This window comes from Planococcus citri, chromosome 5 (genome assembly GCF_950023065.1).
Source record: "Planococcus citri chromosome 5, ihPlaCitr1.1, whole genome shotgun sequence".
NCBI lineage: Eukaryota > Metazoa > Arthropoda > Insecta > Hemiptera > Pseudococcidae > Planococcus > Planococcus citri.
In genome coordinates, this window is record NC_088681.1 from 39,361,503 (window position 1) to 39,386,731 (window position 25,229).

Below are 25,229 nucleotides of genomic sequence, written 5' to 3' on the forward strand. Positions count from 1 at the left end.
ATGTTCATGAAAAAAGATGAATTTTTTTCATGCCTTGACATCATGAAGGTTTCCTTTGACGTATTTAGTTTTGTCATAAATCATTTCGAAATAGTAATAATTTTGATTTTTTTCAAAAAGTGACCGCTATTGGCAATTTACCTTTGTACGCAAAAATGTCGACCAATTGGAAAACCTTATATGCGCAGTGTATCAAGTACATTTGTAAATTTTTCAATTTTAAGTAGCGCGTGTAAGGAACTTGCACGTGTTACGTTTGTGGCAAAAAAAAAGCAGAAAAAAGAAAAAGATATACGCCAAGTTTGCTATTTGTATCGCGAATGGTGGTTGTTTTTTTTTCACTCAAAACGTAGCTAACGTACTGTATAATTTTCTCGCATACCCTTTTCCACTCACCCAGCCTTGTTTGCTGTGAGCTGCGAAGGTGGCTCGGTGCTCGGTGTGAAAACAAAGCATCCTTATATTACCTACCTAATTTTATAACGAGTACATATCGCGAGTAATTAATAACGTTTTACTGGCTACTGCCCAAACCTGAAGAGCGGCCGGAGAGCTCGCAAAAGTAATGTTTATTTACACGTTGTCGTTTTTGGCGAAATAAATTATAAATTTAACCAGCGCCCAGCACGATAGAGCCAGTTAACCCGGTACGTCGTCGTCGTATTTATCGATAAAATCTACCCAAAGTGGCGTGGCAAATTTCACCCTATTTATGACGAGTGAGTGGTGAGGTATGATTTAATACGATGACGTGAAATATAACGTTTTGTAAGAAGGGGTTGTTAAAATTTTATGTTCATTAACAAACCAAGATCAGGTGTAAGGTGTGGTTTTGGAATTGGAAACGTGCTCGAATAGTTTAATGCTGGATGAAATTGATCGAGGTGCTAGAATTTTGGGATATGACAGAGCTCGGCTGGTTGGAGGTAGAAGATTGCTTAATATTTTCTTAGGTAGTGCGTGTTATAGTAAAATTGATCCTTGAGTTGAAAAATTTTCAAAAAAATTAAAATCAACTTTTAAAAATGAGTTGGAAAAAATTGAATTTTTTGCAGACTGAATCCAGTTGATCTGGTTTTTCTTCTATTATACCAGCATCTGACGATGTAATTTTTTCAATTTTAATTTTTTTTTTATTTTTGGAAAACCTTAATTTTTGAACGTGGGTTGCCTTATTTCCACAATCCACATTTTTCAAAAGAAAATTTCACAATTTTCAATTTTGTTAAAATATTGTTCAGTGTTTCTGATTTTTTAAAAATGCTCGTAATTTTTTCTTGGTGGTTTTCAAATATTCCAATCCGCTGATTGAGGTTTCAGAAAAGAAATTGTTTTTCAAAAATAATGATCATTTTTGTAATGAGAATTTTGGAAATTGTAGGAATCTGCCAGTTTTTTCCTGAGTTTCTACTTTTTTTCCTAAAAAACAAACTTTCTCACAGCGTGTAGATATTCTATGAAATATTGAGGTTCAAAAATTTTCAAATTTGGGCACAAAAAATTGAAAATTCCGTAATTTTTGTACAATTTGTTGACCTTATAATCCCATCACATCCTGCTATTTTTCTATTTTATCCGAATTTCCCACATTGAAACGGATTTTACTGCGTTTTATCTTACTTTAATTTGATTATCACGTAGCTGTCTAACAATATCGTGTCGAAACTGAAAAACTATACCGTATGATGATAATTACACGCCGTATCCGGCGGATATGTTAGCGAATAGAGGTCATCGAATGGTCGCCAAATATAAAATGTCCTACGATGGCGTACCATGTATGTAGTTCGATTAAAGATAATAAATTCTCTATCAACTTATGGTCAATTTTACCGCGACGACGATGACGTGGATTTTTGATAATGAGATATATCTGTCAAAACTATACGAACAATTTTCAAAATAAAATTGCACGATATTTCATCGATTAAATTAACTGTCAGAAACAAAAAGTGAGCAGTTATCAAAAAAATTATGAAATCTTTGACAATAATACCGACGAGTAGGTTGTCGTGAGATTAATTCCAAGTTCGTTATGTGAGCTTTTTTAGTTGGCGGCGAAGAAGCTCGGAGAATATGGCTTTTCTGTATTTCAAAATTATGTCACAAGTTTTTCCCAACTAATCTTTGATTGAGTTGAAAAAAAAAAGAGATCAAGAGTGGTACATATTACAAAAGAAGCGACTTATAGTATACAATTTTTCGCGATTGTGCTGTATTCATTCATTTAATTTGTCCCATCTCGAGATATTCTTCCAAGTTTACGTATATTGAAATTTTTAAGCGAAAAAAGTTGAACAAAGATTCTTTGTTAAAGGTTTCGACGAGTGTTTAAATTCGATTGAAAATTCGACGTCGGATTTTGAAATACAAATTGCATCTAATATCTAGTGCTCGAATATATATTTTTTTTCTATTTACTAGGCTTCAAATTTCATCCCTCCTCGCCCCACAATGAATTTTTAGTTTATTTTTTTTTTCAAGTTTTGTTATTTTCTTGAATTTTTTTTTTTGAATTGCTGCATTTCATTTCGTTCCATGCACTCAGTTGATTAGATGCCTATATGTCTAAATCTTGATTTATTGAGCACTTTAACCCCTACAACGTTGACATATTTTCTTTTTGTCAAAGGAATCGCACCGCTTTCCCCTACTTCCTCATGCATATTTCGCAATCTATCTGAAGATAGTAATATGTTTATCACATACGACGAAAAATAACTGTCAAAGCTTAAAATTACACGATATAAAAATAGAAAACGTGTCTGGTAAGAGAAAAAAATTTCTCCCCATACGAACGTTACTTCCCGCCCCCCCGCATCATTCTCGCTGAACATGGCGAGCACACCCTGTGCAATAAAACAGCGCCTTGGGAGCGTTTAATTTTGAAAATTGAATTTGGAAATAATTTACAAAACGCGTTCTGCCATAGTCGGATTAAAATTTAGCTTCTACGTCTGTTGTTTCGCTTATTGCTTTCGCGATTCACGAAACAGTCACTCGTTAATTTTAACCAACCCTGTTTGTTGCTTTGCTGATGCTGGTAAAATGAAAATTATTACGTCGTATAAAAGCGTTCAAGGTCGTCGAGATGGAGAAAATTCCAGTATCGAAGCCCCGGCCCTCTTTTGTCTCAATTTGGTTTTTGATGCACTGAGAATTTTTACGAAAAAGGGTTCTCATGGTGGTCTTACAATGTGTGTCTGTCTGTTTTTCTGTATGTATGCGAAGCACTTTAGTGAAAATTTTCAAACACTGGCGAACGTAACTTATAATGGCTTGCTCGACGAGAATCTCGTTGAAAAAGTATCCACTTACTTTATGTGCTGGCTTTTTTTTGCTTCTTCAAAAGAAAGATTTTTCTCGAATAGAGTTCTTAGGTTCGTTAATGGATGTCGACTCGAAAGTAGGCGTTGGTGAAAATTTTTAACCGGCTGGGGGCGAGACGAGGAAGGTAATTTGTCGAGTTTTATAAATCGAATAAAGCTGATGCACGCTTTTGGACTCGGTGATTGACTTTGTCGAGAAATTAGAGCACGGTGAGAAATTTTTCGTGCAGGTTTCGTCCGCATAAATAGGTAGGGGTGATCGTGCGTGGATTGTGGATTTTATGTATTATGTTTGTACTCGTACTATGTAGTGTAGAAGTATTCAAAGACGAATAAAGGTCGAAATGGAAAATAATATGATTAATAGAATTGTTCTCGAGCAGGGCTCTGGCGAGAAAAATTCAATTATCGCGTGTTCGAGCGGTAACGAAATTTTCACCATTTTTATCTAACGTCCTTTTTTCGCTTCTTTTTTTTCCTACGCGATAAGTCGTCGCACGATGGATCCCTTTTGTGCTATCTCGACGGTGATTTTATTAAATTTTTAAACGAAAATTTTTCGTCTCGTGGTAATCAATGATCTTGTTACACAGACACGAGGCTATAAGTGACTCGTGTTTTAAGAGGATTCGAAGATAACCTAAAATCTACCCCTTATGGTAGAATGACTCGGTCATTATAGATGACCCGATTTTCGAACGTGGTCGATCTCCTCCGCAGCAGGTACGAGTATAATAAGTTTTAGTAACCATTGAATGAAAATTTTCAACCGACTGTAGCAGGCCATCGCGCCAGTTTTTATGGTTAAAACAACGGTAATAATGTTTTATTAGTGATAGTTACGGTCACTAGTTGTGCTGTCATGACAATTACGATTATCACTTTGCTCCACGTGCGGTGCGTTTTCTCGACTCGAATCTCGTCTACGTGTACCCAGTCTCCTCAGTTGTGTACCTATTTGGGCTAAAAGCTGCTGCGGTCTTGATACCATTCCACTATTTTTCCCCCGAGAGACAGACGCGCCACGTTCAAGTTGTATAGAATTACATATATTTAGTGGTTTGAAGGAGAGAAAAAACCACCATCTTCTGCGAAAGCGAAACTGCTCGGCCAATACGAGTCCTAAAGCTATAAAATTTATTACTGTGCCGTGTGACGTTGTTGCAGCGACGACGATGACCTTGCCATTATATAATAACCGTTATACTACGTGAATATCTAACTGAAAATTACTGCGTGGAAAGCCACCGAAATGTAATAATTACGATCGAATGACCACCCGTATTGTACACGTAAAAGTTTCAACTTATTTGTGCATTGTTTGATGTAGAGATAGGCTCAAAATTAGAGTTCTAGTCGAGTTCATAAACTTTGAAACATGTTTCTTGTGATGTGATACTTACAAACGGACTTCTACAATTCGCAAATTTCGATTGAGCTGAAATTTGGTTCGTTGAAAGACATTTCAACTAAATCTTAGAACTGAATTTGGAGCTGCTGAAGTTGATTTATTTTTTATTTTTAGTGAACTTTTGAAAGTAATTGCAGAAATTGTATTCGATTGGTGTGCTATGTTTTATGAAGATTGGAAAATTTTGAGGTAGAAAAGTGAGCTTTTTCTGGTCAGGTGGCTGTAATACGTAGATCGGCTTGAAAATGCTTGCGATCCATCTTGGGGGTCAATTTTAGAGAATAGAGGAATTTTCGAGTCATTTTTTGAAAAAAAATCAAGATTCTAAAATTTGTTAAAATTCTAAATTTCAACTTGTGGTTGAATTTAGAATTCATCTAATTCCAGAGTTTTCAAAAAAGTGAACTGAAGGTTTTTAAAATGAAATGATTCAAGTTTGAAAAAGTCAAAATTGAATTCACAAAGTACATAAGTACAAGCTTAACTTTTCATTATCTATTTACGTATCGATGAAAATAAGTTGGGCTTCGAAAGTTTATCAGTTGAAAATTTGAAAAATCACTTGCGAAGACTCTCTTTTCTCATCTTCTTTTCAATAGACCAGTTATCAAAATGGGATCACAAAATCGGGGGGGGGGGGAGAGGAGGGAGGATTCATGTGCTCACAATTTTGATAAAAATTGAAAAAGAATTCTAAATGCAGAGTGACGTATGTACCTATGAATTGCTATAGACATGAATTTTGGTCTGGTGGGTCACTCGAAAAGATGGCCAGGGGTTCCCAAAATTGCGCGATTTGTTATTTTTTTAAATACAATTTATAAAACATAGAAAAACTTAACAAATTTAATCAAAATTCAGGTTGATGGTGTAATTGGACGTCTTTTATGATGTACTTATCCATTGTAAGAAAAAAGTTGTCTACTAAAATTGATCAATTTGGCGGAAAAATCATTAAAAAATCAATTTTTTGCATTTTCCCCCGTCATAAAAAATTCTGAAATTTTTTTTGGTCAGTCTCTGTTTTTACCGATTGGCTCCCATAAGATTCAAGAAACTTATATGTGGAATAGCTAGAGAGACAGGAAAAAGTATTGCTGCAGGGTGCCTAACGGTCATGAAAGTCATGAAAAGTCATGTTTTTGTTCGAAGCACTTGACATTTTTTTTAAAAACCCAAAAATGAGAAAAAAATTAAAATAAAATGTTGGCAAAATTGGTCTTGTAACCGTAACGTATCGAAAAGTGTTCGGTAACTTTTGTTTTTTTATTTAAAATAAAATTAAGTTTCGTTTACGTAAAATCGCGTAATATTAATACGTGGTTATTTAGTCGAGTTAAAATGTTCTAAATTTCGTGAGAAATCATTGGCTGTTAAATAGGTATTCGTTTATTCGTTGTAATCGTTATGTTTCGTAAATTGTCGCGTTAATATTGATTTTGTCTTCGTTGTGTAAAGAGCTTTTGCTCAAAGTTTCTTGTTTTCGAGTAGGTTTATTGATCTGTTTGGGTCAATGACCGAATAAAATAAATATTTTTATTTTATTGAAGTTGTTATGTTAGTCGAATTGTACGACGAAATTAATATTCTTGAGTCAGGTTTATCGATTTGTTCGATTCTCCGTACATGGTAGCGTAGAGCGTAGTTCGTGAAAACTCTGTTTCGCAATTCGACGTCCTGTGTGGAATTTTCTGGCTTGTGTAGCTTCAGCGTATTGGTTCGTGTAGTGTTCGACGAAGTAAATGTCGACAGTCCTGTCCTATTTGCGGTCAGGAAAATCGGTCAACGTAGACGACGACGATAGTAGTTCGGATAAGCGTAAATCGAGCGCCGAGTTTCGTGGTTTTTCTGAAAAAGAAAAACCAGAACAAAGTATACCAAAGTCGAAAGGTAAAAGTAAAGTAACGTTACAGCACGTATCTGAGTCAGCAGGTGATACCGAAGCTGGTACGAGTTCTGCGGGTTCCGGTGATATTTCCAACGATCCGTCGATCCCTGTTGATTCCGTTCCTCCTCCGTCTAATCCGTCATCCGGTCCTCCACCTCCTCCACCTCCTGGTCCATCCGACGACGAGTCCGAAGGTAGTGAAAGTAGCGACGACGAGTCCGACGACGAGTCCGACGACGTAGCTGTAGAATCCGATTCGAGTAGTTCGTCGAGTGAAAATATGTTCGGTGCCGGTGATAATCGTGTAATGGAGTCGATGATCTTTCGCGGTACGGGTTTCGTCTCCTGGAAGAGAAAAATAAAGGTCATTTTGTCGGCCAAAGGACTTCAAACCGCGATTCTCCAAGTAAATTCGTTATCGCCGCGTAAAAAAGCGAAAGCTCTCGAAATTTTAATTAGGCACGTAGCTGAGAACGTTTTCCGACTGGTCAAGGAGACAGAGGATCCGTACGTATTCTGGACGGAGCTCAACTCCTTGTACCAGGCGGAAAACCAAGCAGCAATTATCGACTGCCGAACCCGTATTTCGAAGATTGTCATCGATATGTACAAAAGTCCGAAGGAGTTCCTAGAGGCATTTTATACGCTAGTCAACGATATGGAGAGTCTGGACGTGAAATTGACTCCATCTGAAGTCTATACGTATCTGATCAATGCGTTAGGCAATTCGCCTAAGTACGAGTCAGTGCGTATGACTGCTCGAGGACTAGTTCACGTTACAGCTGGAGACCCAAATCCGAAAGTAATTTCGTCGTTGCTTTTGAGTTTGGAAGATGCCTCGAAGAACTCCTCGACTTCAAAGGGTTCGACAAGTACCGGTTCAGCGATGGCCGCATCCGATCAATCCGGTAATAATAATAAACGTAATCGTAATCGTAATAAGTCGTGTAATCGTAGTTCGAACTCGTCCGGTAATTCGTCGAACGGTAACGGTGATCGTAGCGGTAGTAGTGGCTTCGTTCAAGCCAAGGATCGTACCTGTTATAAGTGTCACAAACGTGGCCATATGGCCAAGTCTTGTCGATCCGCCGGAGGAAACTATAGGAACGATACCAACCCTCGGGGAAGTATCGTTTGCTATCGTTGCAATCTGACCGGGCATATAGGTCGAAACTGCCCTCAGAACGGTGATTCGTCGCGTAATAACGGTGGTAACGGTTCGTCGAGTGGTACGTCGGGTATGTCTGGTCCGTCTGGTTCGTCCGGTTCGTCAGGGCCTCGTCCTTCGTTAGCGTTAGGTCTTTCTTCGCCGTTTTCTGAAAAAAAGAAAAATCTTTCGTTAGATGATCGTCGTAGGAGTAATGTCGTAGATGAATTCGTTAAAAGTAACGTCGGTCGTAGTAGTTTCGGAGACAGTGTCGCGATATCTAATTTCGGTACGTCGCGTAACGTGAATATCGGGTCGAATTATTTTTTAGGCGACTCGACTGCTTTGAATCTCGGTGAAGAAAACGCGTACGTCGAGACAAACGACGACGACGGCGTCGATTTTATCACGTTTGTCGTCGATAGTGGTGCGACGTCACATTTTCTGAAACATCGTGGAGTCTTGCACGATGAGAGGAAAATAAACGAAAGTTTACAATCCGCTCATTGTGAAGTCTCTTTGATCAAAGAAGGAGTAGGTCGATTGAGAGTTCTAGCCGATGACGGAAACGTCTATTGGTTGAACGAGGTATATTACGTACCTAGTCTTTCTTTTAGTCTTCTGTCTGTATCGAAAATCGTAGCGAATGGTTATCGCTTCTTCTTCGATGAAGATCCTCGTTTGGTCGATCCTGCGGGAAATTTAGTGTCAAAATTAGTACTTAATGATAATGGATTGTATACGATTCAATTTATGATAAATATACCTCCTATGTTGTACTCCTGTTCTAATTATTCATCTGCGTTGATTACAAACGATAATAGCGACTCTACAAATGTAGGTAATACTTCGACGACGATAGGTAATGATTCTGGTGTTGTAGTTTCGAACGTTTCAAGTGTAGGTATAGGAAATACCAGTACGATTAGTGACAATGATGTAAATCTGAAAAATACGAAAAAAATTAGTAAATTAAAAGGTGAAGGTGACATCTGGCATCGTAGATTGGCTCATACAAGCAAGACGGTACTAGATAAGATTCCTGAGTTACGTGGATGTGATTGCCCACCCTTCAATCAGTGTCAAATTTGCTGTAAAGCAAAACAAAAGAAACATACCTACGATTCAAGTAGGTATAGGTATCCGAACCCGCTCGATCTTGTTCATATTGACGTAATGGGTCCTATTACAGAAGGACTAGAAGGCGAGCGATATTTGATTGGCTTCGTAGATGATTGTACGAGATGGGGAGTAACGTTCGGAATGAGAAGTAAAGCCGAAGTAGGTACCTACCTAAAAAAATATGTCAATATTAGTGAAACGTTATGGAATACGAAAGTGAAGCGTATCAGGTGCGATAACGCTAGTGAATTTATCGGAGGTACCTTTAAAGAGTTTGTCGACGAAAAGGGCATATCTATGCAGAACAGTGAGCCGTATGAGAAGCAGCATAATGGCACCGTCGAACGTTTCTTTCGAACCATCCAAGAAAAAATGCGAGCTCTGTTGTATGAAGGAGGTTTAACGAATAAATTCTGGCTTTACGCTGCTTACACAGCGAACTACGTATACAATCGTTTACCGCATTCTGCCTTGAACGATCTGTCACCGTACGAGCTGTGGAATCGTAGAAAGCCGGATTTATCGAGAGTGAGATTGTTTGGAAGTGTTGCACGAGTTCTGGTACCGCCTGAAAAGAGAAAGAAAACCGATGAGAAGTCGATCGATATGGTTTTACTTGGTTTTACAGAGACAGGTTATGTATTGTACGATGTTTTACGTAATAAATTTACAAACGATGTTATTAACGATCATTTGTTAAAAACATCGGTATCAGTGAGTATAAGTGATGTAAATATCGTACCTACGGTTACACCGGTATGTAACGCTGATCCAGCCCCTGGTTGCTCCAATTGGATAAACCCAGATGAGCTTACCGAAGCCGAACGTAACGGTGATAACTTGGTAGATCGTAGTTTGATCGATACATCTTCTTCAGATGAACGTAGTGACGATTTTGCTTGCTTTGCACTCGCTGGGGTCGATGACCTTACGTATGAAGAAGCGTTGAACGGTTCTGAAGCGAAATTTTGGCGTGTAGCGATAGATGAAGAGTTAAAGGCGATGGAAATCAAAGACGTTTGGTATTCAGCATCTGAAAAAAGTGTAAATAAAGAGAATTATTCGAAAGTAGATAGTAAGTGGGTTCTAAAGAAAAAAATCAACTCGAATGGTGGGGTGAAATTTAAGGCGAGATTGGTGTTGCGTGGTTTCAAAGACAATCATTTCTATGAATTGGATGAAATATACGCGCCAACACCTAATCAACCAATAATACGCTCGATGCTCAATCTAGCTGTGGTCAACAAGTGGCAGTTGAGACAGCTAGATGTGAGTACAGCATTTCTCAATGGAGATATAAATCGAGGTATTATGTTCAATCCACCGAAAGGGACTAATGAAGAGAAAGGTATCGTATATATTCTCAAACGTTCGTTATATGGGTTAAAAACGAGTCCCAAATCTTGGAATGTAAAATTAAACGAGTATTTACTTTCGCTCGGTTTCGTAAGAAGTAAAGTCGATCCGTGTGTCTATTTCGACGCTGAAAATCCTCTACATTGCGTTTTTGTCGTTTACGTAGACGATTTTCTAATTACAGGCTGCGATGATCGTCTTATTGAGTGGTTGGTTAAGCGATTGAATGAGCGTTTCGGAATCAGAGATCTGGAACAATGCAAGAAGTTTATCGGTATGGAAATTAATCGTAGTAAAGATCGTTTGGAAATTCATCAAAATTCATACATTGAACAGTTAGTAAATGAATATGGGCTATCTAATTCGAATAGTATTTCAACTCCAATCGAACCGAGCTTGAAGATTACTAATCTCAAGCTCGATAAAAGTTATGAAACCAAAGTGCGTGGTCTCTTAGGAAGTTTAAGTTACATAGCAAGGGGAACACGTCCCGATATTGCTTTTGCTGTAAACTTTCTAAGCAGATACCAGCACTTGGCAAACAAGGAGCTATTCGAATATAGTAAGCGTATTCTAAGGTATCTACGTAGTACGTTAAACGTGAAACTTACCTACGTAGTACCTGAATTCGTTGATAAATACTCTGTAAGAGTATATGTAGATTCGGACTTCGCTGGTGATTGTTTAGACAGGAAGTCAACGTCTGGAATTTTCGTGTTACATTATGGCAACGTTATTGACTGGGTAGTCAAGAAACAAAATTGTGTAAGTCTTTCGTCGTGTGAAGCTGAATATGTTGATTTAAGTTCATCTGGTAAGGAAGTTTTGGCTTGGCGAAATTTATTTCTTGAATTGGAAATTCGTATAGATACCGTACCGGTGTACTGCGATTCTAACGCAGCGATTGCCGTAGCGAACACGGTCGAATCAAAACGTACCAGACATATAGATGTCTGCTACCATCATATACGCGATTTAGTCACGAAACAGATAATTTACTTGCAAAAGATATCTTCGGCAGATCAACTTGCCGATATTTTGACCAAAGCCACTACACGTACCGTATTCGATAGACTCTGTGAGTCATTATTTAACGCTTAAATTAAGTTTTCGAGTCGATTTTTATGTAAAATAAGTATAGTTTAAATGAAATTTTGCTGTAAAAATATTTTTGATCGAAGTGTTTACAAACACCGGTATTGATAAGAAGCAACAAGTTTTTACGTTTATTTAAGTGGTACGCGTGTTAGGGAAAATATTTTTATGGTGCGGTGTTGGCAAAATTGGTCTTGTAACCGTAACGTATCGAAAAGTGTTCGGTAACTTTTGTTTTTTTATTTAAAATAAAATTAAGTTTCGTTTACGTAAAATCGCGTAATATTAATACGTGGTTATTTAGTCGAGTTAAAATGTTCTAAATTTCGTGAGAAATCATTGGCTGTTAAATAGGTATTCGTTTATTCGTTGTAATCGTTATGTTTCGTAAATTGTCGCGTTAATATTGATTTTGTCTTCGTTGTGTAAAGAGCTTTTGCTCAAAGTTTCTTGTTTTCGAGTAGGTTTATTGATCTGTTTGGGTCAATGACCGAATAAAATAAATATTTTTATTTTATTGAAGTTGTTATGTTAGTCGAATTGTACGACGAAATTAATATTCTTGAGTCAGGTTTATCGATTTGTTCGATTCTCCGTACATAAAAAATGAATTTTAAAAATTTGAAGCAAAAATAAGTTAATGAATTGCTTCATTCATTATACAAAAAAAACTCGTTTTTTCATACCTCTTGAAATCGTACTAATTTTCGGATGCTTTTGCCCTCGCTTTGCTCGGGCCTGTTTGCTTTTGAATTTTTCAATTTTTTTTTTTAAATTTTGAAGCAAAATGATGAACTTTTTACAAGAAACTCATCACACAAAAAAACATCGTTTTTTATAATTTTGTTTGCCTGTATGTTTCATTCTTCTGGAATTTTGAGTTGGAAATTTCAAGGCAAAAAATTCACGAGTTGGAATTTTTATGCCCCCCCACCCTTGAAAAACGACTTCAGTACTGCCCTGAGGCTATTATATTTACCTATATTTACTGGGTTTGAGAGACCCGACAATTAAACGAAAAATAGACAGTTTGCAAAATGTTCTGGCATTTCAATTTTGAATAAAATTTCGTCATCGCAGTTTCAAGTTACTGTATTTAATTTTTTTGGAGGGAGAGGGGGTATTTTCATGCGATAAAAATGTTAGAAACGGATCATGAAAAAGTCATAATTTTTTGCCTGTGAGTAACATTTGTTAGACACCCTGTACTGTTGAAATTTCAGATTGCCGACGTTGTTGATTTTTTGGTAGTTTTTCATTCATTAATTATTTTAACTACTATTCGTACACCAATTTCGGTTCGGAGAACCCAAATTTAAACCGAAAATATTTCCATTTCGACCCGCCGAACCGTAAACATTTGTAAATTCACACCTGAAACTGACCCAATTAGCTTCCACCGGTGAATTCACGACTGAAAATTTAACGTAGGGATACTAAAACCCTTTGATGAAAAACTCGCCGCGCCGTTTTAGACGAAAAACCTTTCAAACACTAAGAGTTTCATTCCGACCCGATCTCTACCTGTTCGAAAGCTCACATCGGAGAATTAACACGCGACCCTTTTCCAGACAAAAAACACCCCACGCCGCGTTCACGACTGGAAACTCGACCCTTTTAGAAAATTGCCAGTCGGCTCAGACATCTTTCCGCCGTTCCAGGTCCTTGACATCGTGTTACACGTTGAATAAGAAATCAATTTTTTCCAGAATCACGAACAAAGTCTGCCTATGTCTCTCTTTTCCCCTTGTATCCTTCAGTCTTATGCACTGCCGCAGAATGTACCAGTACCTATATTCTATCTGCATAGCATACTCGTATACTTCCGCAATCGACGCACCGACACACGCGAGAAAGCAAAAGAAGCAAAACGATTCGACGCATTTGTGTCGTAGGCGTTCCGCTTAGTTGGTAAAACGGTAGAAAGTTTTTTTTCCACGTTTTGAAATTCATCAAAATTCATTTACCCGTGAAAATTGCCCGGCTATAAATCTACCAGACTGCGAGTCGACTCTGTATGGTGATAACGGCGGATTTCCGCGTGTCTTCATTCGTACCTCTACCTATTACTGAAACTCAAGCCAGCCATGTTGACAGAAAACACATTACGTCGTAAGTTCGGAAGGAAAAGCTAATCGAAACGGTACCTTTTTTTGGCATCGATTTCCTCGGATAAATGAGCATTTAAAAAGTCTACCTACCTACGGTATCGAATCGATGCGAGATATTGCTCGATTAATGTACACGAGGCGACTCGATTTCGAGAATTATCATAAATGGAGATATTATTCATTACAGGAAAATTATGAATGTACGTTTTGTTAGCGAGAAATACGACTTTTTTGACGAAAATTGTGACTCATTATTAGAGAAACGTAATGTTGAATAAGAATGAACTTGAACATGTTGTCCTTTTCATTTTATCGTTGATCGTTTGCTCCTTAATGTGGGAGATAGGCAACATGTTCACTATCAAACCGAATTTCTTTCTCAATTTCGATTTTTTTTTTCAAATTTCGTTCTGTGGATTGTACTTGCCCTCCTCATTTCTTCGATTTTCTTAATTTACATAATATCAAAAGTAGCTTTTAATTTGGTTCAAGCTGAAAAAAAATATCTTGGGATTCGATCCCCTTTTTACCCGAATCTCCCCCCCCCTTCCTTACCTCTCGTGTACGTTGATAGATCACGATGATGTGAATATTCCAACGAAGCTCAGAAATCGTGTGCGATATTTTGTTCGGTTCGTTCTTGCAAATTGAAATATACATAAATTTATATTTCGAATACGACCCCCCCCCCCTCTTTGCGCATTTTCCACGACCGCTTGATTTTGACGAAAACACTCGAAAATAAATATAATAAAAAGTCACGTAGCATGTCGTTTATTATGTTTCTTTAATGGCGTCGCATTCGAATATCAAATTACTTTTTGATACGACTCCTCGTTGCCTCTGGTTCTGAATTGAGACTTCCATTTTTATTAAGAGCACGAAATGTGTGGATAATTATACAGCACGTGGTTGATATTGTTTTATGTCATGCTGTCTACCTTTCAATTCTTTGAATCGAACAGGCTACCTACATAACTGATGCGATTTCAAGTCAGATTTGTTCGTAAGATACGAATTAATTTTTGTCCAAAGTATTCGATGTTTCTTTGTTGAGAGGGGAGGGGAGGACAAGTTTTTAAAAATCGATGGTCTCAAAGTCTGATACGTTTGGGTTAATAATTATTCATGAACTTTAGGAACAATCGAAAGTAGAAAATATTCAAAAATTTCTTTGTAATTTTTTCTGCATTAAAATGTTTTGCAAACACTTTACAACTGTTTTGATTACTTCTTGGCTACTTTACGGTTACTTTTTCAAACTTTTTTGGTTATTACTTTTTTTTTTTTTTTTTTTTTTTGAAAAAATTGAGTAGGTATGAGCCCTGAAAATTCTAATATTGTAAAATTAAAACTATGAAAAATTAATATGGAACTGTGAAAATTGTTTTATGTATATTATTGACTATTGTACTGAACTTCTTGATAAAGGGAACCTTTTGAACCAACAGACCAACACACTCAGATTTGAACGAACCAAAATTTTAGGTGCTGAAGTTTGTTTTTGAACTTATTTTTGAGCGGTGAATTTTTTGAAACTTTTAAAATTTTGAAAAAACTGTTTTATGGGAATTTTTTCGTTCTCATGAAATACCTTTCTAATAAAATGAACCAGTGTGAATAATTACTTCATTTCCTGGCCACCTCTTTTCAAAAACCAGCAGTTTCGTGTCATTCTCGAGCCTCCAACAAGTTTTCAATTTTCTTCTAAAATTTCAAATTGCTCAGCTCTAGTTTTTGAAAAAATCTGAGAAAATTCAAAATTCGTCAGAGACTCTAAAATGACCTAAATCATGCAGCAGAGTGTCTAACAGACCTTCCGGACCTTCTAGGTCAGTAAAAGTTAGTATTTTTTGCCTGTAGGTCCTTCTTTTCGAAAAAGTCAGTAAAACGTCCTCCTTTTTGCTCGAAGGTTCTTCTTTTTCAAAATTTTCAAATATTTCTGTCATTTAATGAAAATCAGGAATGGTGTTGTTTTACGTCTCATTTTATCAATTTTCCACATCATCTTTCGCCCTCGCTTCGCTCGGGCTTCTTTTCTTTTCTCGAACCAAAGTTAAAGGGCAGAAAAATTGACTCCTCAAATCAAAAGTAATGCTGGTTTACCCCTCAGGAATTGTGAATTTTCGATTTTTTTTGCCCTAGTTTCGCTCAGGCGTTTACTCATGTTCTTTAAGAATGATAAGTTAAATACCAACCTAATGTTATTTTCTGAAAACTTTTAAAATTTGAAAATTTTGAACTTTTTACATAAAAAATGATGTTTTACGTTTTGAATTATCAATTTTTCACAGCTTTAGCCCTCGCATCGCTCGATCAGATTTGAATTCTACTACATCAATTTTCAAACATTTCCTAGAATGGAAAAATCAACTCGAGAAATCATTCAAAACATTTTTTATTCGACATTTTTGTTTCCAACTTCCCTTTTTAAAAAATGGTTCGAAGTTGGAAAAATGTTGGTGTGAGGGGGCGGGGTGTAGAGTAAATAATTGGGAAAATTTAGCGAGAAAAGTTTGGAGAATTTCTCAATCTCCTCTCCCCCCCCCCATCTCCCACCACACATCGATTCGTCACGCCTCTGAAAATAAAATGTAATGTTTATGTGTGGAAAGTTGTATGCTCACCTCTGTTTTTTACATTAAAAATTTTTTAAATCACTTTTTTGATTACTTTTTGGTTACTAAAGTTACTTTTTTCAGAAAAATTTGACTACAATCCCTGATTTAAATAAATGAAAATTTTTATTAAAATAGCTTCCCAATAATTACTTGATTTTTATGTCTAAAAAGAACTTGAAAATACGTGTGAAAAAAATATGAAAAAAATGCGAAAAAGGTGCGAAGTTTTGTTTTTTGGATTTGATATACACCAGACACCCTTGATGAGAAACTGATTAGGTCTATCTAAATATTATAAATCTTTTCGTTTCTTTTAAAAATGATTAAGTTTTGAAGTTTTTTTTTTTTGGCAATTTTGTAAAAATAAATGGGGGGGGGGTGGGTATCAGTTGGTACATTTTCAATTTTGAAAATGTCCTTCCAAAAAGTTCTGCCAAGGTCCTTCTTTTTAGTTTTATTTCCAAAAATTCGCCAAAAATCTAAAAATGAACTTTCGACTTGGAGAATTTTAATGAATAATTTGAAAAAAAATTTCTTCGATTTATTTTCTGGTGGAATATCACGTATCTTTCAAAGATAATCATTTTCAGTCAAAATTACTGAAGAGAGAGAAAATCAGACTCATCTTTGCCAACTTTTTGCAATGTTTCGTGTAAAAACCATGGCGATCGGATGCTGAGCAACTTTCTATCAACATTTTAGCAATTTTTCGAAAATGTTCTCATCGAATCGTTGAAATTATGGATGAAAAACTCGAAACAACATGTTCTCGAAATTTATAATATGAATTATTGATGTTGAAAGTTTCCAACTGAACAGATGACGCGTTCCGTTGAAGAGTTTTAAAAAACCGCACCTTCTCCAGCAGTTCGTTCGCCTATTTCTTCGACTACGTATTCTATTCTCGATTCGTTTTCAAGTATTTTTATAATAAATTTCAGCAAGATTATCAAAAAGGGAAACCAAAATTAAAACCGACTCGAACCACCACCGCGCCGCCGTATTCTCCAACCCTTTAACACTCATACGTTCGCTTTTCTCTCTCTTTCGTATATAAAAGTTATCTCAAGCAGCATTGTTGAAGGTTTTTATTTAAAATTAAATCGAACCACTATCGCGCGCATTCATAGAACTCAGAAGACGAAAAAAAGACAGAAAACGAATTAAAAAAAATGAAAACTTTCGTTCGTGTTGTTAAAGTTCACCAAAACCCTCCCTTCTAGTGTAGAGCTCGTTTCAGTTCAAAAACCCATCATCTAAACAGTTTTCTCGCAATGTGACCTTTTTCAACTCGTGTCGGTATTTCGTCGTATTCGTATCGTATAAATTTTTCTCCAAATAGTATATCAGCTTGGCAAAAAAACAGAAAAAGAATAAGGTCGACGACTCTCGCATCGTTTTTTCTGTAGTAATACGAGAATCTCGTACAATTGCTTAACTTTAAGCTTTATTATTCGTATTCGAAGGTTAGGTTAGGTTGGGTTGGGACAAGTGGAGAGTTTTCACACGCGATTTTTTTTTCTTCTGGAAAAGTTGCGAAAATGGTATCCTTTGCCGAATGTTGGTAGGTATTTTCTGCGTGTAGATAAGTATTGAAAGATGATAAACGAGAGATGAAAAAGGAAAACTCGACGTTGACGAGAAAGATACACGAACGACAACGTCAACAAAATCGAGTAATCCGAAATATACGTTTGGTAAAGTTTACCTGTCATTTCAGCGTGAATTTGTAATCGTGGAAGCTTTACGTCAAAAAACCGTCTATAGTATGCATGTGATTGAACTTTATCGGCGCAGATATATGTAAACATAAGCCTGGATGGGAGCAGATTGCAGGGGGAACCATTGACACGTAAAGTTTTAACACGCGGTTTAATGTTTGTGCGTGATGTATATGGCATGGGTGTCATACCATGTGGTAAAATTATAGCGTATTGAAAATTCATATCTGTGCGTATAAATATGGTTGAAAATTAACAATATCGTTCTCGTATACGTACGAATACGAGTACGTAAACGTATACAATCGATTCGCAAACGAACGAACGAACGAAAAACAATATCGCCCTTGAAACAGACCTACGTTAACGTGATTTTCATAAAGGTAGAAATTTCGAGGAAAATATACTCGTTCGACGATGAGGGTGGAAAAAAGGTAGAAGGAATGAGAAAAAGATCTGGAGGGTGCCACGGTATAAGGGTAGGAAAATTCTATATAAATAAGGAGGAAAGCAACACTCGAGACGTAGGTATTTTATTATATAAAAGAGAAGTTTAGTTTAAAACAAAGATAGGTATAGTAGTATTTTGCAAATTAAACTTATGCCAACGACGACGATAGAGACAGAATCAACTCCGAAGGGTAATTTTTTAATCAACGGATTAACCGTTGACTAAAATTAAGCATTAAACGAAACGTAGGCGTTTTAATTATTTTCCAGTCGACGGTTAATGAAAGCTCGCGCATTTCGAAGGGTTTCTGTAAATTATACGCGGACAAATTAACCAATGGTATTTAAAGTCTGTCGCAGATATCGGCACGTTTTAATATTGTTTTTTCGCGAGTAAATTACGAGTACGAATAAATAAAAGTTTTCGTTTTTCGTCGAAAACTTGGTGAAGTTGTCCTTTTTTTTTCTCTCTCTCGTTCTATTCACAACGACACGTGCACGTGCAGTGTTCGTTGGAACGGAACGATAATGAAATGAAAATCGTTTATACGGGTACATCGTAGTTGTAGAATCGATGATGTTAATCGAAGAGCTAAGTAATTAATTTTGGCTTTTGTTTTGCTTGTTTTTTTGTAGGTAAAATTTTAAGAACGTGGTTATCGACTAGAAAAAAAAATCGAAGCGAAGAAAGACTGCGAAGAATAGCCAAAGTAAGTTACCCCTTTATGTACCTATAGCTACTTTACTTAGATGTATTATTTATTTTATCATTGTTTTCAATATCGAGAAATTTATCAGACTTGTGCCATATTGAATTATTTTTTCGAAACGAGGATAAAACGAAGTAAAAGTACTATAAGGCAAGCTGGAGGAGTGTATTTCCATTAACGAGCAGTTTGATGAAAGAAAAAGAAAAAAATCCTCTGGTTGAACAGCTAAAAAAAGAAAGTAAAAATCCAATATACGAAGTGTAATGACACGAAACAAAATCCAATTAAAGTTTCAGTCGATAGATTTCGTGAATTTGGTGTTTCGAAAGACTAGTTTTAAAATTTTATTTAGTGAGAGAGAGTTATTGTATTTTTCACGAGCGATTCTTGAAATACATTTGGGAAAACGTTGAATAAATTGAGATTGATTTCAAAATGTGAAGAAGAATTTTTTCAACTTGGGTACATTTCGAATCTTTTTATTGGTGGTTGAAATTGACGATGGAAATTAGTTGAATTTTTTTGGAATTATGGTTGCATTTTTTCAAATTCGTGTTTCTGAAAAAATTTTGTAATTGGGCTATTTTACCGAAAAATAGGTTGGGTAGAAGATGGAATGAAAAAACCACGATTTTTTTTCGAAAATGCCTCCTCCTGAAATACACTATTTCCTCTCCAGGGACATTTCCGGAGCTTACATTTTTTTCTGAGAGAATTTCAACTTGAAATGAAAGTCTCCACTGAATTTTGGTAAAATTCTTCGATCGACTTTTTGTTTTCGGATCCACCTATTTCATACTACATAATATCTCTCCATTCTATCGAATTTTCAAAACAGGCCTTATCAGAAGAATAGGTATAACAATACAATAGGTACACTTTAACATCAAGTGGAAAACTTTTTGAAAAATATCTTATCGACATAGGCATAAAATTCGGTAAAGGAACGGTAATTTCAATGATTACCTTCTATGTAACAGTAACTCGTACTCGTATCGTCCTTCTGTCAATTTTTTACTAGCGTGAATAACTGTGAGGTGTAACTCACTCTCAGTCTCATTCACATTTTTCACTGTGGAATTTCTCACTGACAAGTAATCACGTTAATTCGCAATCCTGGTAAATTTCCATCAGTAGAAGTACCGAAGTTGAAATTTATCACGTGGCGTTGGTTTTATTTTTTTTTGCTCGTAAGTCGTAGGTTAGGTATAATGGCCGTATAAATTAACAAGGCCAATAAGATTTTTTTGCCGAATCATCGTGCACATTGCACACACTACGTAGACCTTAAACAAACGTGTGTTATCTCAAATTTATCGTCGACTTGACTGGCGAAAAAAAAATTAGGTTCGACCATCTGTTGGATTGTAGATAAAAGTGAAATTCACTGCACACAAGTCAATGTGTTGGGTAAATTCCGCGCATGATTGCATATTATGTATAACATTCATTCGTCATTGAAAATGCATCAAAAAAATTTTCGCTGCTGCAATTCAGATAAAAAATGAAGTACTCGCGAGTATTTGTTATCAGCTTGATTGCACCTTATTAATGTACGTAGCGTGTAATATGAATCAGCGTGTAATTTGTGCAGTGAATCCGCTCGTGATAATTATTAAGGCACGAGTAATGGTTTATTATGTCAACAAGATATGTAATTTTTTTTTTGCCCGTGCGCTACATAGTGCATAATGTCGATACCTAATGGTTATGGTTTCATAAGCGTGTGAATTGTGATATCGGAGTTAGATATCGATGCATTTGAACTAGATGATCTCGAGATGACTTCTTTGCGAAAAGTTGTGATAATATCATTTCGATATTTTACGTATAACTGAATATCCGCTAAAAATTATTCTGAAGCAAAGACCTGACTATGATTTTTTAAGGGATGGTGTCTAGAGCAGTTTGAGTCATGGATGTATGAGTAATCTAAAATATTGAAAAGCTGCTGCTTAAATTAATCAGAAATTAATCTACTGTTTATTTTCAATATTGACGCACCTCAAGTGTATCCATAATTCTGAAATTATTTGGCCACAAAACAGAAATTTTTCAGTTAGAGCAGTTCTTTTGCTAAGAACACGTTGAGAAGGGCAATGACGTCTTGGTTCCCGAATGTGAAAAAAATCAATTCCTAACAATTTGATCAAAGGGCAAGGACCGAGGAGGGAGTATAATTGAACGAAAAAATCATCATTAATTAATTAACCAATTATATATGTACATTTAATTATTATAATTTTATCAGTTCGTCCAATTGATTATGATTGATTATTTGAAAATTAATAAAAATCAGCTGATCGATAATTCAATTATAATTATCAATTAAATAATAATTCTTTATGATAAATTGACCAACACTTCAATCAGGAGTAATAAATTAACAATTAAAATTAAATTTTCATCAAAATGTCAGATAACCAGCATAAAAAAATTGAAAATAATGCAATTTTTCTTCATTTTGATGAGATGTTACGTACTTCTAAGAAAATGAACAGTTGAACCCAAATGAGAATGAAAATTAATATTTTTGATGATACGTAGGTAGGTTTTTTTTACAAAATTTAGGGAAAATTGTGTGTTTGAAATGTTGAAAATTGAAGGTGTTTTCAAGTTTTGCGTCGTTTTTATGCCCAATAGCGTTCAAGTAGAACAAAATAGACACCTTCTCCCTCTTCCTCGTTTCAAAAAAAAAATGATTCAATCAAATTATTGTTAAAAAAATACGATAGAAAAAAAAGATTTATTAATTAAAGTAAACTCTAAGCATACAAATTTTTTAAAAAAAATACAGTTTCTATGCCCAAACTTTGTGATTTTTTTTTTTTTTTGAAACATACATAGGAAAATGTGTAACACTTTGTACTAGAAATTATAAGATTGTCGATGGAGTCTGAAAATTCAAAAAAATTTACTGTGTAATATGCACTGTAGTTCCTCTCGAATCATTCATCGAAAATTACCGCATACATTTTTATACTTAGTACAGATTGTTCAATTTCTATACTCCAGTTTAAATCTAATGATAACTTTTAGTGAAATGTTCCTACCTACTTGTACTAATATTTTTCACAAAAAAATATGAGATTTTGGCGAAAGGTGGTGAGAGGAGGGTTATCCCTCGCTTTTGGCAAGATGAAACATTTTTTTCATTTTTCTAGAATTTCAGAAAAAAAGTACTATTTTTTGGGGATAATTTTTCAACTTTTACAATTTTTTTTTGGTAAATACTTACCAATTTTTCATTATGTTACCAAAATACGAAGAAATCAATAATTTGATTTTGGTGAAGGAAAGAGGCGGTTGTCTTTCGCTATTTGCAAAATATTTTTTCATTTTCCTGAAAGTTTGAAAAAATATGAAATAATGAGCGCTATTTTTTAAAAATAATTTTTCAATTTTTAAAAATTTTTCAGTAAATTTTTCAATTTTTTCGAGGATAATTTTCAATTTTTCATAAAATAATAAAACCTTAGTCTTGCAAAAAAGGACAATTTTTACTCATTTTGGTAAAAAATATCAAGCTTTTTGACCTTTTTTTTTTGGAGAGATTCTTTGTCAATTGTCAATTTTAGCAATTGAAAAAAAGGTCGGTCTTTTTCGGCAACTTTTGCAGAAACAGACGATTTTTATTCATTCTGAAAGATAACAAATTTTGGGCTCCTTATTTGGCAAAAAAACAAAAATTTTTGTCAAAAACAAACAAATTTTAGCAATTTTGAAAAAAATACGGTTTTTGGTCGATTTTGAAAAAAAATGTGTTTTTTTTTTTTGTAAATTTCGGCTTGCCTTTTCTGACAAGAAAGGCCATTTTTTTTGGCAAAAAGCAATACTTTTTGTTAATTTTGGCCAAAAAAAGAGACAATTAATTTTTGCTCATTCTGACAAAAAAGAGAATTTTTTTTGGTTTTTTTAAAAAAAGAAAGCATTTTGTCAATTTTGGCAAAAACGAAACGTTTTTTTTTGAGAATTTTGGCAAAAAAAAAGGTAATGAAAAGAAATAAGTTGTGACAAATTTTGGTTTTCAATTTCTGTCGTTTCAGTTTCGATGAGTCTTCTGTTCTGCTTTGCGCTTTGATATTTGCGTATAGACGTGTTCATGCAAGACTTACCGATTACGATTTTTGACAAGTAATACCTCACCCTGTCCGTTTCCATTATTCTCGAATAAGTTTGACTTTTTTTATGCCTACTGATTACTGATAAAACGTTACCCTTTTTTTTCAAGAATACATTAGGATCCTCACACTCCCCCCCCTTCAAATTCTCCTATATGTATACCAGTGTTATAAATATTTTTGTCTACCTGTATGAATAGTACTTTTTTTATTCTATAATACTTGGTAAGTTTCATTTTCGAGACCGACTAATTGGGTATTTTATGTTTTCTAGTTCCATGCCGAACTAATGGGTAAATCGATAGACGATGAAAGCTCATCTTGGTCGTCCAATACCAGGCGAATTTCCAACGAGCAACCAAATGATAAAGAAAACAACAATACGGACGATGGGTCACAAAGTGATGACATGGATCGTAACGAGTTGCTGTTGGATATAAACCTGAAGACGATGGTATTACTGCATCACAATCAAGACTTGCAAAGAAAATTAAACGCTTTAGCTAGGGAAACGAGAAATCTCGTCAGATCTTGCCGCAGTAATACCTCCAGTAGTAAAAGCGAACCCGTCAACAGCGAATCGGCTAATTAACGAGGCTTTAAAATTCCTTCACGCGTCAACTATTTTTTTCCTTTTTTTTAAATTTTCGGGGTGAAAAAAAAAAGAAATCCTTTGAAAAGGGCTTGGGTGGAGGTCTTGAAGTACCTACATTTTGCGGCGTCACTTCGTACACCTATTATAGATAGCTGAAAAGCTAAATATCGCCAACACGTGCGCGATGTATACGACCGATAACGAGCTGAGGAGAATTTCTTCTCAAATACCATACCTACCTACCTACTACGTTGGTGTAAATTTTCAATGATCTCATTTTAATTATGGAAAATTTAAACAACGCTATTTTATGCCGATACGACGAGAATGGTGCTTCAAACGTACTACTCCAAGTTTTAAAGTATGGTATACTAACTATACTTTCGTTCAATACATACCTGTCTTCTACCTATGTGTATGTGTACTGTGTAGTGTGTACTGTATACATTTAACCCACCATTTTATCATATTATCTCGTTTATACGTTAACGTATTTCTTCTCGTTATATACTACCGAAAATTACGAAAATCGCGCGAAGAGTAAAGCCCTCATCTTCGATAAAATTCGCGTATATAACATTTACATACATACGATTACCTATACGTAAGAAACGTAGTCTACCTCATTATATTTTTATGTTTAGCGTAATCATATTTTTGCCCCTTTGTTTTTCTTTATGTTTTATTCTTCGTTTTATTATGTACTATTTTCCCCTTCTCTCGTAGACAATCTCGATTTGTTATTTATGGATTTTTTCAAATTTAACTTATTACAATACGATTCGATATACCAAATGTGTGCGTATAAATGCGAAAGACGAATGTGCAAAAGGGTTGGATTTTTTCAAAGAGTAGGTATCCACACAATTAGGATGATTCCAAGTACCTACATCACAATGAACATCGTCGATGAGGTACTTGGCTGGGTAACAAGCAAAGGGCCTGATTTGAAATTCAATGGCTAAAAAATGAGTCCTTTCTTCCTCATTGTCATCAATTGCTATACCCGTTTATCGTTTATTAGTGATTTTATTCCTTGTTTATTTATTAGAGTATTTATACTGTGTACTTTTTTTTTTTCTAAATTGTGATCGTGTTATTGTTTAGGAGCCCATTTAGGGAGTAAAATAATTCTTCCCTCGTCCCCCTGACATTTGAGGGATTGAAACAGAATTCTTTATTATGCGGAAAGAGGCTAATAGTTGGATTAATTGATTTGAGATTGGGTTTTTAAGAAATTCTTGCGGAATGATATTTCTGAGCAAGAGATGGTTGACGATGAGAGGGGGGAGGGTGATATTTTTCTCTTTTATGAACGAATGACTTTTTCAGTGCTGAAAAAAATGAATCAGAACTTAATGTGAAAAACCAAAGAAAATCAATGTTTATGAAATCACTTCCGAATTATTTGCTGCTATAGATGATTTGGAGCATTGTAAGAGATGACCAGAAAGTGAAGACGAAGAAATTTTTTTTTGGGGATTTTGCACGTTAAAAATGGTAATTTGTCGCGTTTGTATTACAAAAAAAAAGTTTTTTAGGCCTGTTTTTA

The 25,229-nt window shown here is 35.3% G+C and overlaps 1 protein-coding gene across 5 annotated transcripts in view; it reads left to right on the forward strand.

Annotated features, from left to right (window-relative positions):
• LOC135849387 (uncharacterized) overlaps positions 1-23,969 on the forward strand; it is a 96,021-nt gene extending 72,052 nt beyond the window's left edge. For all 5 annotated transcript variants that reach the window (XM_065369786.1, XM_065369785.1, XM_065369783.1 and 2 more), the window contains 2 exons: positions 18,888-18,961; positions 23,357-23,969. In XM_065369786.1, the coding sequence (XP_065225858.1) occupies positions 18,888-18,961; positions 23,357-23,674 (392 nt within the window). In that variant the 3' untranslated portion in view covers positions 23,675-23,969. The remainder of the gene's footprint in view (positions 1-18,887; positions 18,962-23,356) is intronic.
• Positions 23,970-25,229: the final 1,260 nt, after the last annotated feature.